Raw genomic sequence first — 13,142 nt, forward strand, 5'->3', positions numbered from 1 at the left:
TAACTAAAAATACTGTAATTGGGGATGGTATTAATAAAGAAGAATGGTAATAGCATCATCCGTAAAGACATAATACATACAAGTACTTTGATTTCTAGTTATTACTGGATTAGTGTATTTAATGTATTAAAACTACTCTTACTTGATATCCACTGATTATAATTAATAATAATCATAATTATGATTGAATCTCGGTTGTTGACTTGTAGTTGTTTAAATTTATAGGAGGTATGTTAATAAAAGAAAATTATTAGTGAATTATGAAATCGTATTTATTAATAAGAATAGTGTTAATTATATTAACAATGGTAAGTTTTTAACTATGCGATTGAATTGAATTCAAGACTATAGAAACACACATAAAAAATACACTAGAGTATTTTAGGAAATAATCTATGTAAAATGAGAAAAAGAGATACGCGAGTGAATAAAAAAACAGGGTCATCAACAGCCTTTAAATAATGTATCACGAACGGCATAAATAGGGTTGGGTGTCTAAAATGTGTCATGTATTTTTATAGACACATTCAGTCATCATTAGTCTATATTCCAATCAACGCAAAACAGTTATTATAATTAATTTTCCTTTTTTAATACTTTTGTGGTGCCACGAAGACGCGAATGATGACAGAAGGTTTTCGGGTAAGAGTAGGAGAGCATCAGGGTTCTGCTTTAAGCCCTTACTTATTTTCTATAGTGATGGATGAAATTACTAGAGAAATACAAAGTAAGGTGCCGAAAATCTAGAGGTGTGAAGATCAGCTCATGATGAAAAGGATTTAAGGATAATAGGAGTAAGAAGGAGTATATAGACTACGGGTTTGACAAAGGAGACACGAGGAAGATAAAATGAGGAGAGCAGTGACAATAATCAAAGATGTGATTGGAGATATGAAAAGTTTTAAGTATTTAAGGTCAGTTGTGCAAATGAGCGGTGGTATTGACGAGGATGCAAGACACAGAATTAAGTGTGGGCGATATTTAGAGATATGAGGATGTCCAGATAACTTGTAAAACATCATGTAACGAGGAGCTATGTTCCTACATTCTCTATTATTACTATGATTTAATGCCAATTCCCACATGGAAATCATCATTGCCCATTTCTAGAAAAACGCTACCGTTCTGAAAAAAGTTGAAAAACTAATATTTTGTTTAATTACCCTCATTTTGAAATCATGAGTGATACAAGCCTATTTTTCAAAAATTGAGTTGAAACTTCAACATAGTATTTTAAATGAATCAACAAAGTTAATATTTTAGTTTTTTTAATTATAGACATAACCACATTCCTAAAAATTTTAATTTTAAATTATTTGGATCATTTACTAATGTGTTTAAGTCAAGTTTAGTCAAGGAGAGCTAAGTCCCCTCAAGTTACTTGCTAATGATCGGTGCTTTTATAATATATCTAACTAGAAATTTTGTATGGGTGAATGTTCAGATAGCTACGTTATAGAATGTAGAATAGTGGGCTGACTCACCCTTCTACCACTCCTGCAACTATGATTTTATGTTCATTGGGGTTCTGGAAACAGGACCCCCTTGGTTACAATTTCATAAGAAACGCAATATCTAATCAGTTTGATTTTAATATAGAAAAAATACCAACTTAAATAAATTTTCTCTCAACGGATACACTGTTTGAATGTACAATAATTCTCTTTCTATGTACTAGCGGTTCTAACAAAGTACCAGTGTTGCTAGTATTATAAATCGTCATGATCCCTTAAGATTATTAACAAAATCGTATTTTATGTAAAAGAATCATGCAAAAATAAATGTTTAGTGTTCATAATAACATTGATAAATTATTACACATTTTAATAAATATTTTCTATTTTTAAAGAAATAGTTGTCATAATGTACATCAGTATTTTTATAATAAGTAATATAGATAACAATTTGAATTATACAAACTAGTAAAATAAAAAACTATAATTCTTATGTATAAAGATAATAAAGGTATTTTTTCCTTATGTAAAATAATTAACAAACATAAAAATGATAATTAATATTTAAGTTTTAGGAGAACAGTAATAGTCTGTAATTTGAGTATTGTAATAAAGATATGTCACTGTTCTTATTACTTTTTAAGTAAAATTATATTCTTGACGTATAACTTTGCACGATCCTAATTTTTGGATTGTACAACAAATATTACCTTTAATTATCGTATAAGTACAATTTAGATCGTACACCTGGTTACACTGCGCAGCATTGTTATATGTTAGTTTACTTACTCCTTTTACGTTCATTTTATAATATATTATTATCTTGGATAAAACGTTAGCGTCGATATCCCTTCCTGTATGGTGGACACTCATTGTGATTTACATTGATTTGTAAATTTCTCAATTTATCAAAATTTTCTATTTTCCCTCAAATAATAGCAACATTTTCGATTATTTAACCGTTCGTTGACGTGCCGCGTGTGTTTACTAGAGGTTAGCACTTGTCAATACAATCAATTTCATAGTATCTCCATTTTTATATTGTTTACTTTAGTTACTTAAGATTGTCTTTAAATTGTAAGTAGTTATTATTATATTTTTGATATACCAAAAATTTATTTGTTCATGGTTTTACCGCAAAAATAAAAGATACCTCTATCGTTAGATTTTCTTTTCAATTTACGTTTAGTATCTATTTCTAATTAATTTCGGCGTTTCAAAAGTCTTACCGTGTTTTTAAATTCTTTTGTTGATTTTTTTTTCTTTTGAAAAAGTGATTTAAATATTCTAGTTCTAATTATTATTATTAATTATATATTTAAATAGTTCTTATTATAAATTTACTGTACAAAACAATAATATTAAGTAAAAATAAACAATTTAAAATAATTATCAATATTTTAAGGTAAAATTATAACTGAATTATGGCTTAATGAATTTTTAATATTATATGTTGTGTAATATGTTTTCTCTATTTTTTTTTTGTTTTAGCAAAAATGTCTGGTATTGCATTAACTCGCTTAACAGAAGAACGTAAAGGATGGAGAAAGGATCATCCATTTGTAAGATTACTAGTTTAAGATATTCTTTGTGTAGAAAAATCCTCACTGCTTGATTTAAAGGGGTTAAGTTAACATTTTAACTTTTTGAGTAATATCAGACAAACTTATTTTATTATCCATATATCCTTATTATTTTGAAATATTTTGTACAAATTCAGCATTTCTTCTATATGATATTAAACACACATTCTTTTTTTTTGATAAATGAAGATTATAAAAGAAAATCAACATTACTCATTTTAGTCATAATTGAATTTATAAATGAAACAAAACTACCTCGTTTGTCCAATTTTCAACCATATTGCAGCATAAAAGAAGTTGACCAGTTGTTATCAAACATTACCCTAATTTGTTTTTCATAGTAATAAAAAAAAATTAGGTGATCTTAGTTCATTTTTGAGTTATTTAATATTTAAAATATATTAATTAATCTTCATTTTAAATAATGTTTGCCACATCAATTCTTATCAAATTTCATTTTGCGGACCATCCTAGTATAATCATTAATAAGTTAACGACTATATCACTGATTCTAATGCATCTTTGCTACTCAACTACTTATGACATAATATACTATAATTTCTTTTATATAGGGATTTGTTGCTAAACCAGCCAAAAATCCTGATGGTAGTATGAATCTTATGATATGGGAATGTTATATTCCAGGAAGGAAAAATGTGAGTGAAAATATAATAAATTTCTTTCTTATTAATTTTGTTTTTTAAAGAAATAAAATTGCATACTTCAATGTATTTTTTCTTATCGTTTTTTATTGCCCATTGGGGGCAACTATTATATGAGTATACTACAGTGCCTGATTTACGGTAGTATGTTGTACAAATTATACAATGATTGATATTATGAGATGTCTCAATAATAAATGCCACATTTGAAAAGACTGTCGTTTTTTTTTTTTTTTGTAGCATTGGTTTTGCTATTTTTGTTATCTGTTACCATTAAAGTTTTATGTTGAAAAGGGGTTTTGTGGTTCTTATTGATTGCTTGTGTTGTATTGAAATGGAAAGGTACAGTAAAGAACAGTGTGTTTCAACTGTCCGTCACTTGATAAGGAAATTCTAAGAAAATTGTTTTATATATGACAACAAAATCCCTGGACACTCTTGAAGTGAGGTGAATGTTACTGTTGTGCATGATTCTATTACTGTGATTCCAAGAAAAACGTGTTGCTGTCATGCACAAAAAGTGAATCAGCAATAATGCAAATAATTTTAACAAACGATTCACATTTATGTGGGTATAAATTTTAATTAACATGAGAAGCCAGCAGACCACGGAAAATGACAATAATTTGTTGAATGGATCCTGAAAAAAGAAATGAGAGGCCGAGGATTTTCCATAGTGCATTATTTTTATCGATGAAGCTCATTTTTATTGAAATGGATTTGTAATTAAGCAGAATTGACAAATATGGAAATCTGAGAATCCAAGAGTAATTAAAAAAAAAAAAAATGCATCCATTGAGAGTATGGATTAGTGTGAGTGGAGTTTGATCAGTCCTTACTTTTTTGAAAACTAAGAAGGAAATGCTGTCACAGCAAATAGAGTTTGTTTCTATGCAATGCTCACTGAATTCCTTTAGCCTCATTTGATCAAAGAACCATTGAGGATGTATGGTTCCACCCAGATAGTGCAAATTACCACACTACAAAAGAAACAGTTGCTAAGCTGCGTGAGAAGTTCCCGGACAGACTAATCCTGTTGTGGTTTGTTAATCAGTAATTAACTATAATCTTTCTTATGTGAAATCTTTTTAATTTATGATTATGTTTCAATAGTAAGAAGCAAACTATTGACTATTAACACTATATATACCAAAATTTATTTTTTAAATGTTTTTTTTTATAAAAACATGATCTAAAATTCTATTTTTTGGTGAACTTCTAATAAGTATATAACTGAAGATATTATATAGATTATTTTTATAAATTATATAAAACTATTAGTGTCAAATTGACTACTTAATTTAAAGCCTACATCATCCTTTGGATACCTTCCCTCAAACATGATTGTATAATTCTGTCATACCCATATGGTAGTATAATACAGTTGTAAATGATTTGTATATTTATATATCAAACTACACTATGCATGCTAATATATATCAATATTTGTCTAATTTTTCAAGGGTATAACTCGATTATAATAATTGTTTTTTAGCTTATGCAAAAATTTAAAAAATCATTATGTATAAAAATTGATGTATATTTATTGTGAATATTTTTGTTCTAAATACTACATTTTATTAAGAGTTTAAATAAAATTTTTTGTTTTTTAAATTTTACTATGTATATTGTATATTGTGTGGTTTTGGAAGGTATAAGATGTATGCACTTGAACTATAACATATTTCCATTAAAAATACAAATTTATTTCTAACTTTTGATGTACAAAATTACAACAGTTAAATTCTTTTTTACCCAATTTGTTTAATACCTATAAATTATTTATATATATTAATTTAAATAAAAATTAATTTTGTAAAAAAAAATTTCTTTAGACTGCATGGGAAGGTGGAATGTATTTTCTACGTATGATTTTTAAAGATGATTATCCATCTAGTCCTCCTAAGTGTAAATTTGAACCACCATTATTTCATCCTAATGTTTACCCCTCAGGTAGTATTTTGAATTTTCTTTTGTTATAAAATTTAAATAATTTTTTTAATAATTTAATTAGGAACAGTTTGTCTATCATTATTGGACGAAGAAAAAGATTGGCGCCCAGCTATAACTATCAAACAAATTTTGCTTGGTATTCAAGATCTTCTAAATGAACCAAATATTAAAGATCCTGCCCAAGCTGAAGCATATACAATATATTGGTAATTAGTATTTGCTATTTCATTACATTTTACATTTTGAAGAACTAGTGAATTATACAAATGTGAATCAATTTTTAGTCAAAATCGTGTTGAATATGATAAACGTGTCAGAGCTCAAGCTAAAGCAATGTCAAGACCAGAATAGTAATTAGTTATTTGATGATTTGAATGTTTTCCCTTTTTAATGAGTAATTATACATTTAATTTTATTATCATTTTGGTAAGAAGTTTCCCATTACATTGTATAATTTTCAGGAAGAAACATTCATTTAGGTATTACTCTTACTTTTGTATGAAAACTTGTACTTTTTTTATAATTATTATAGAAATACATATTTATAATTGGTAATTATGACTAATTACTTAAATATTTTATGTTAAACAAAAAGTGATTACGTAATCACTCCCCTTAAGATTTTTAGTATAGTTTTTTTAACACAATGCATTAATGTAGTTTAAAATGTGAGACATATATATATATTTATATGCCTAACAGTGTCAATGTTAAAGATATTCATTATAATTTTATATGATAAAGTTGTCATCATAAAAAATAGTAGCTTTGAGCTTATTTTGTATAGCTCATATACTATTTTTAATCAATGCTTATCAGTGTAAAACAAACAATTTAATATATGCCAATTCATTTTAAATTAAAATCACTATCTTTTTACTAAGTTGAAAGACCTTTCAATGTTAATATTTTTTTGGTTTTTAATATTTAACTACATATAGATTAAGATGATAAATTAACTATTTGTAATCATATTTTGGGTTTGTGTTGAAACTCAATAAGGTTATTTTTTTTAATTTTAATTTTAATTTTGTTATCATAGTTTAATGTATAATTACGTGATTTTTTTTTATAAAGACAGTCTTGAAATTGAAAATACTGTCTTTTACATTATCTTAAAAAAAAAACCAGCATAGTGGGGTTGTGGCATAGTTGGGACAAATATAGATGATATTTGACAGTGATTAAATTCATTATCATAAAAAATGTTTTGATGCAAATATATAGTGTTTAATTTTTTAGAAGATAAATTTTGATTATATCAAAAGCGACTCCTATTTCCTTGATTATATCTTGATCAAAAGTCTTAGGATTTATAAGTAAAATACTAATTATAGTAATATAATTTAGTATGAAATTGATATTTAATAATTAAGTGTAGTAATTTTTACCGAGAAATTATAAAAAGTCGATTAATTATTCTGACCTGTGTTAGTTATAATTTATTAGTTATGAAATTGTATTAGTAATTTATCAAAAGCCATTTGTAACTAAACATTTTTTTTTAAAAAGGCAGCCTTCTCTCCTAAAATATATACATTGGATAGACACTAAGTTATAAAAATTCTCCCTTGAAAAAATATAATTAACAAATTTTTTATTATTATTTTTTTTTTTTTTTAAGTTATTAATTTTCCCTTATATGTGACTATTGTTCGACCTAAAGTGTAGACATAAATAATTGAAAAAGAGAATTATAACAACATGAAGAACTGTGATTTTTAACAGGATAGCATGTATTTAAACTTACAGTATTTCCGGAACATTGTCTAAAGTTGAAAAGGCGAACTTTTCATGTAAAAGTTGTTATTTTGAATCCTCTTGTGAGTTGGTAAATGGTCACTATTAATAAATGTATCTGGTGATTTATGAAAATTTATTCACTACAATAATTTTATTATTATCTTCTCAACAAATAGTATCTTGCATACTTCGTTTTAGACAATGAAAGTTCTGCAAATTTTCCATTAAACTTATAAAGCAGAGTTTCAATGCTCGAAGCGTTCACTATAACAACTAATCAAATAATAGACTACTTAAGTATAATTAACATAAAAAAAAAATTCTTTCTGTTATTACAATGCAATGTTATAACAAAATTTTGTAATGAATGAATATTTATAATTATTCAATTACAAATACACATTTTTGAATAAAATAACTAAACCTTATATTATATATATTTTTATATGTCTGTTGCCACTTTTCCTTATTTCTCACCAAACTGATTTCTTTTAACAATGCGTAAAAAGATCACAAATTGTATCTAATTAAAGATATTCCCTTTAAAAATTGAAAAAAAATTTCTCGTTCTCTGTAAATGGGAATAATTTGCAAAAATAATACGATTTTTAAAAGTGGTAAATTGTTACAATTTTTTATCTTAAAACTGCCATATATTTCTCAAAAATTAACGAATCAAAATAATTTTTTTAACAAAAACCTTATGAATTTCCCTTTTATTTGATATAATTTTTTTGAAAGCCTGACAACCTACTCACAGGGGAGGTTTAAAATAACAATTTTTTCAACTTTTGTTAATGTTCTGGATATACTTTGCCCTTTAATCATACGTTAAATTAAAGCTAATGTTATCTACTATAAATTAAAAAAAAAATTTGTCCCGACCACTTATCTCCTATGTATAAATGGCTACCGTTGTTAAAAACATGCTATTTTTATGTTAAAATTTTCGATTTTATATTTTTAACCTTAAACTGCTATAATTTTTGAAAAAATGTACGGATCGACATAAACTTTTATTTCTAAACACTTTGTATATACCCCTTCATCCGACAAAATTTTTTTTTTAAATCGGACATCTTCCCTTACAAAATTTGAAACATACGTTTAAAAAGTAAAACTTTTCAACTTAACTTTTGAAAACGTTTTGAAAATACTGCGTCTGATATATGTTAAATTTAACTTATGTTATGCACTATTAGTAAAAAAAAAATTATCCCAACAACCTATCTCTATATACAAATGGCCGTTGAAATTGAACAAATTTATTAAATTTTTAATAAATAAATTCAAATTTATTCATATATTACACTTATATATCATAAAACTTATAATCAGGATATAAATAAGGAAAGAGTTCATATTGCTTTTGGTATAATCCACCAATTTTTTAAATTAGACATTATCTACAGATTTGCATTTTAGCGTTTCATATGATGGTGATTTTAATCACTGGCAGATATCATCTATACTTGTCTCAAGTATGACACTTTGACTCTGCTACCATTGTTTTATTTAGCAATTACCACGATTATTAGTTTCTTTTAAAAGTTGCATACTGTTATGTTTTATGCTATTAGTTTAATTATAAGTTTAATTAAAAAGAACTATGTTCTCTTTGATATGTCCTCATTCAGTGCTACATTAAATGTTGGTGTGATTTTTAATATTTTGAGTTCATTTGTGTATTTTGGGCAGTAGATTATGATGTGTTCAATTAATATGCAAGTTTGACATGTATTATAAATTGGGATGTTTACTAATTGAGTAAGAGTGAATTTGTGGGTATATCCTATTCGAAGTCTTGTAATAGTAGTGATTTTTTCCTTGTACTGTACATGTTGCATTTTATTTTTATACTGTTTTTTAATGTTTGTTTGAAATACTATATACTCTATTCAAGTAAGATCGCCAAAGTTTAATTATTTTATTCTTGATTTCATACATTTCTTCAGAGGTTATTTGTTGAAGTAATGTGCATAAGATAGCTGAGTTTTCAACTGCATCAGTTTTTCTATTACTAAGTAGTTTTAGTTTTAGTTATTATTGAGGTGGACATAATGCCCATGCACTCAGACCTGTTGGTCCATTGGTCCATACCGAATTGTCTTGATTCGGTTTACCCACCTAAGTGTTATCACCAAAGTGTTAATACATTACCAACCATAAAGTCACCTCTAAAGATGACCAAAGAGTCCTGTCTTTCTGGCGAAATTAAGTATCTCTCTGGGTTTTAGGTTTTTAATATCCTCTTTTTCAGGAAATGGTTTATTCAAGTAGTTTGATCTTAGTGTGGACAAGGCTTCACATTCGCACATGATGTGAAATGAGTCTTCTTCTACTCCACACTTCCTGCACAATGGTGATTCCGATACCCCCATTGCGTTAAGATGCTTAAGCAGGTGACCATGTCCTGTCAGTAGACCAGTCAGGGTGCTTATTTGATGTCTAGTCATGCTATTAAGATCACCCAGCAATAAACCAGGGGTCTTGATAAACATTTTAGATTGTCTAGGTACTACCAAGTACTTCCAGATTTTCCTGTGTTGTTCTCTGCACCAATTCTTGGGTAACGCTTTGAGCGATTGCTCAGTGAGCCCTACCACTGGTTCTGGTCCAACATAGGTGTTCTCTGCTCCTTTCCTGGCTAGAAAGTCAGCATTCGTATTACTAAGTATATCAACATTGACAAAATCCACTTAAAGACTATTGTATTATTTAGTTAGCAATTAGTTCATTTTTTGAAAATAGATTTAATAAATATAAAAGAGCATTAAAGGTATTTATTATGATAGATTTTTCTGATGTCAATTAAACTGGTATTTATAAATATATAATCTTATAGTCTTCTAAATCATTCAGAAGTTCCACTTTTAGAAAACAAGCAGTTTGTTAACTGCTAATTGTATAAATCTTTTAACTAGTTATTTATAAATCTAAATAATTAATGTCAATTAATAATTTGTAAGCTATACATAATAAAAAATTTTTTTTGTAAAAAAAAATATTTTTATAATACTATAAGTTATAATTTTTATGAATTAATGAATTAATGACTTTACAAATTTAACAAGTATTTTTTTTGGGTCTTCCACGTTTTCGAGGTGTGTTATTTTGTATATTTAACTTTGTTATTACATCATCTCCATGGTAGCTTGTCATATCAAAATCATCAGAATAACGAGAATTAATTTTCCGATTTCTGAAACTTCTTTTTAATTTTATATTACAAGATTTGGACTCACTTAGTTCATCTGTTAATTTATTCTCGCGTATTATGTGAATGATTGTTTTAAGTTCTGGTAAATTTTTTGTTGGTATAACACCTTTAAACAACCTAAAAACAATTCATTAGTGGAATATAAAATAAAAAGAGAACTTATGAGTTTTCATGATAATAATTAAATACTTAATGAATAATTTAATTTCATAATACAGATAAAAATGAGGAGGCTGTATAAATTTCAGATTTCTTGTAAGGGGAAATTAGCTATGTTAAAGTTACTAATTTTCAAAAGAGCCTATACAAATTATAATTGTTCCAAAATAAATAAATATTCTCAATACCCCAGAAATTAATAACATTAAAGAAAATTACTTTTTGCAACAAATATTTTTCCTATATAAAAATTATTTTGTTAAAAATTAATATAAGAGGGATAGAAAAAAACTTTTGGATTTTATACCAAAAATATATTAGATGGATTTTACCATATATATAGTGTTCAAAAAGTAAGTAGATAGGTCAATTGTTACAAATGAGAATAATAGATATAATTTTCCTTACTTGCTGATCATCCTATCCTATATATATATATATATTATACTTATATCATATATTATTTAAGTATAAAAAATCATTATAGGAAAAATCTGTTTATTTCTTCAATTTTTTTCATTTAAAAAAAAAAATTTTAATTATACATTTTATGTAAACCTAAGATTTTATCACCATATTCCTACATATTAAAATAAATCAAATTAATGGTTGTAAATATTTCTAATGTACAATTACCCTTGACTTAATGAAGCAGGATTTCTAAAATTCTCTTTTATAAAGTGATCTTCACAAATTTTTTTTGTTTTATATAAGTACATAGATCCCTGTTCTAAGAATAAATCAATCAACTCTGTTCGTGCACAAGCAAAAGCCCATTGGCTACAACTAAAAAAAACAGTAACTATATTTTATAAAACTTATTATATAATATTTTATTAGAAAATATCTATTATCTTGTTATTTTTATATATTTGAAAGACAATAAAAATATTTTTAATACTTTTTTGTAGAAAAATTGAACTAGTGTTCTAATATTAAATTTACATTAAAAAAAAAGTATTTACAAAATATTTTTGCTAAATCAGTAAAGAAATATTTACTTAACATACTAGTAATCTTGTTTAGGAAACCTGAAGTAAGACTTTTTAGTATTGAGATCTATGTTATTTCTGCAGTTAGCAATTTCACATTTTGAAGCATGAGATGTTGACTTATTAATTATTTTTTCTTTGTTACTAACATTAGCCATTTGTTTAAAAGAGTTTATTAAAAAAATATATACATAACATTTTTCATTTTTAGCTCAATTATAGCATAAGTATAAAATTTTGATTGGATGTAATCTTCCTATATATATATAAATTTATATATATATAGATTTAATCAGATCAAACTAAGTACTCACTAAGTAACTTGAGGTCTATATAATATTTTATGCATAAACACGTGAAAAATGAGCTATATTATACGTAATAACAGAAACCGATAATATTCATCTCTCCAGTATAACATTAAGTAAATTAAGTTTACTATGCACCCACAAATTAGTGTTACCACATGTTGTAATCTAATTCTTTTTTTGAGTAATATATATTTTATATCATTTTGAACAATCAAAATATATTTTGAATTATCATTTATTCCTTAAAACTTCATTTAATAAACTTTCAAATTGGGAGTGACACATAGGGTAGTTACTCAATGGGGTAATAATAATAATTTGTGAACTGCTGATAATATTAACATTGATAAATGACGGGCAGGGTGACAAATATATTGTAAATGAAACATACCATAAATTCAATTATTGTAGCTGGATACACTACTTGAGCTCCTAATCAGAGTATCTGATTTCATTTAATTAGTGAAGAGAATTATCAAATAGTCTATTATCGGGTATATCCAGTGGTTTTTTCGAAACTACCTACTGTGATAAAAAATCTTTGTAGACCAGTGTATTTATATATAATTAAAAAAAAATTATTTTCTCAAAAGTTTTTCATCAAGCTCTTCAATTTTTATACACGTTTCCCAGAAAAATAACAAAATATACAATTACTTTATAATTTATTTTCCATAAAAATTACAATATTAAATTATTGAATATTAATTTCATACAATATTTAATTACTATAATTTTTATTTATTCGTGTATTTTACCTATAAATCAAAAAACTACTAATCTGGGTATAAATAAGGAAATAGGAATTCATTTTACTTTTGGTATAATCCACCAATTTTTTAAATTAAATATTATCTACAGATTTGCATTGAAGTGATTTTAATCATCGTCAGATATAATCTATAATTGTCTCAAGTATGACACTTCCACACTGTGCCGCGATACAACTATGCTACCTTTTTTTTTTCAAATTATGATCGCGATAGGTTCAACAAAATAAGATATATGATAATTTGACATATCGTCAAGAAAAATCGGTCTAATAGATGTTAGAAAAGTTGAGAC

At 25.9% G+C, this 13,142-nt stretch overlaps 2 protein-coding genes across 5 annotated transcripts; one reads left to right on the forward strand and one right to left on the reverse strand.

Moving 5' to 3' along the window:
* The first annotated feature begins 2,265 nt into the window (after positions 1–2,265).
* LOC126900877 (SUMO-conjugating enzyme UBC9-B) lies at positions 2,266–6,207 on the forward strand. 3 transcript variants are annotated; one of them, XM_050676897.1, is made up of 6 exons: positions 2,266–2,447; positions 2,946–3,016; positions 3,610–3,693; positions 5,535–5,652; positions 5,714–5,858; positions 5,937–6,207. In XM_050676897.1, exons 2-6 carry the CDS (start codon positions 2,951–2,953, stop codon positions 6,001–6,003), a joined length of 480 nt encoding a protein of 159 aa, XP_050532854.1. In that variant the 5' UTR covers positions 2,266–2,447; positions 2,946–2,950; the 3' UTR covers positions 6,004–6,207. The 3 variants fall into 3 exon arrangements, with proteins under 3 accessions (XP_050532854.1, XP_050532845.1, XP_050532861.1); XM_050676888.1 differs by having other exon boundaries at positions 2,267–2,531; XM_050676904.1 differs by lacking the exon at positions 2,266–2,447 and adding an exon at positions 2,767–2,859.
* A 2,495-nt stretch (positions 6,208–8,702) lies between these two features.
* LOC126900867 (uncharacterized) lies at positions 8,703–12,393 on the reverse strand. Of its 2 annotated transcripts, XM_050676874.1 has the most exons (4): positions 12,081–12,393; positions 11,785–12,022; positions 11,411–11,560; positions 8,703–10,732 (listed from the first exon to the last, which is right to left on the reverse strand). In XM_050676874.1, the coding sequence occupies exons 2-4, from the start codon at positions 11,922–11,924 to the stop codon at positions 10,462–10,464; spliced, it is 561 nt and encodes a 186-aa protein (XP_050532831.1). In that variant the 5' UTR covers positions 11,925–12,022; positions 12,081–12,393; the 3' UTR covers positions 8,703–10,461. The 2 variants fall into 2 exon arrangements, with proteins under 2 accessions (XP_050532831.1, XP_050532824.1); XM_050676867.1 differs by having other exon boundaries at positions 11,785–12,393.
* Positions 12,394–13,142: the final 749 nt, after the last annotated feature.

This window comes from Daktulosphaira vitifoliae, unplaced genomic scaffold (assembly GCF_025091365.1).
Source record: "Daktulosphaira vitifoliae isolate Bord-2020 unplaced genomic scaffold, ASM2509136v1 Scaffold_1, whole genome shotgun sequence".
NCBI classification, from domain to species: Eukaryota; Metazoa; Arthropoda; class Insecta; order Hemiptera; family Phylloxeridae; genus Daktulosphaira; species Daktulosphaira vitifoliae.

Coding starts and splice junctions, on each gene's coding strand:
- LOC126900877 (XM_050676897.1), top strand. CDS start 2,951: ATGTCTGGTATTGCATTAACTCGCTTAACAGAAGAACGTAAAGGATGG. Junction 3,017..3,609: donor GGAGAAAGGATCATCCATTT/GTAAGATTACTA, acceptor TCTTTTATATAG/GGATTTGTTGCTAAACCAGC. Junction 5,653..5,713: donor TCCTAATGTTTACCCCTCAG/GTAGTATTTTGA, acceptor TAATTTAATTAG/GAACAGTTTGTCTATCATTA.
- LOC126900867 (XM_050676874.1), bottom strand. CDS start 11,924: ATGGCTAATGTTAGTAACAAAGAAAAAATAATTAATAAGTCAACATCT. Junction 11,561..11,784: donor TTTCCTAAACAAGATTACTA/GTATGTTAAGTA, acceptor TGTTTTTTTTAG/TTGTAGCCAATGGGCTTTTG. Junction 10,733..11,410: donor CCTGCTTCATTAAGTCAAGG/GTAATTGTACAT, acceptor AATTGTTTTTAG/GTTGTTTAAAGGTGTTATAC.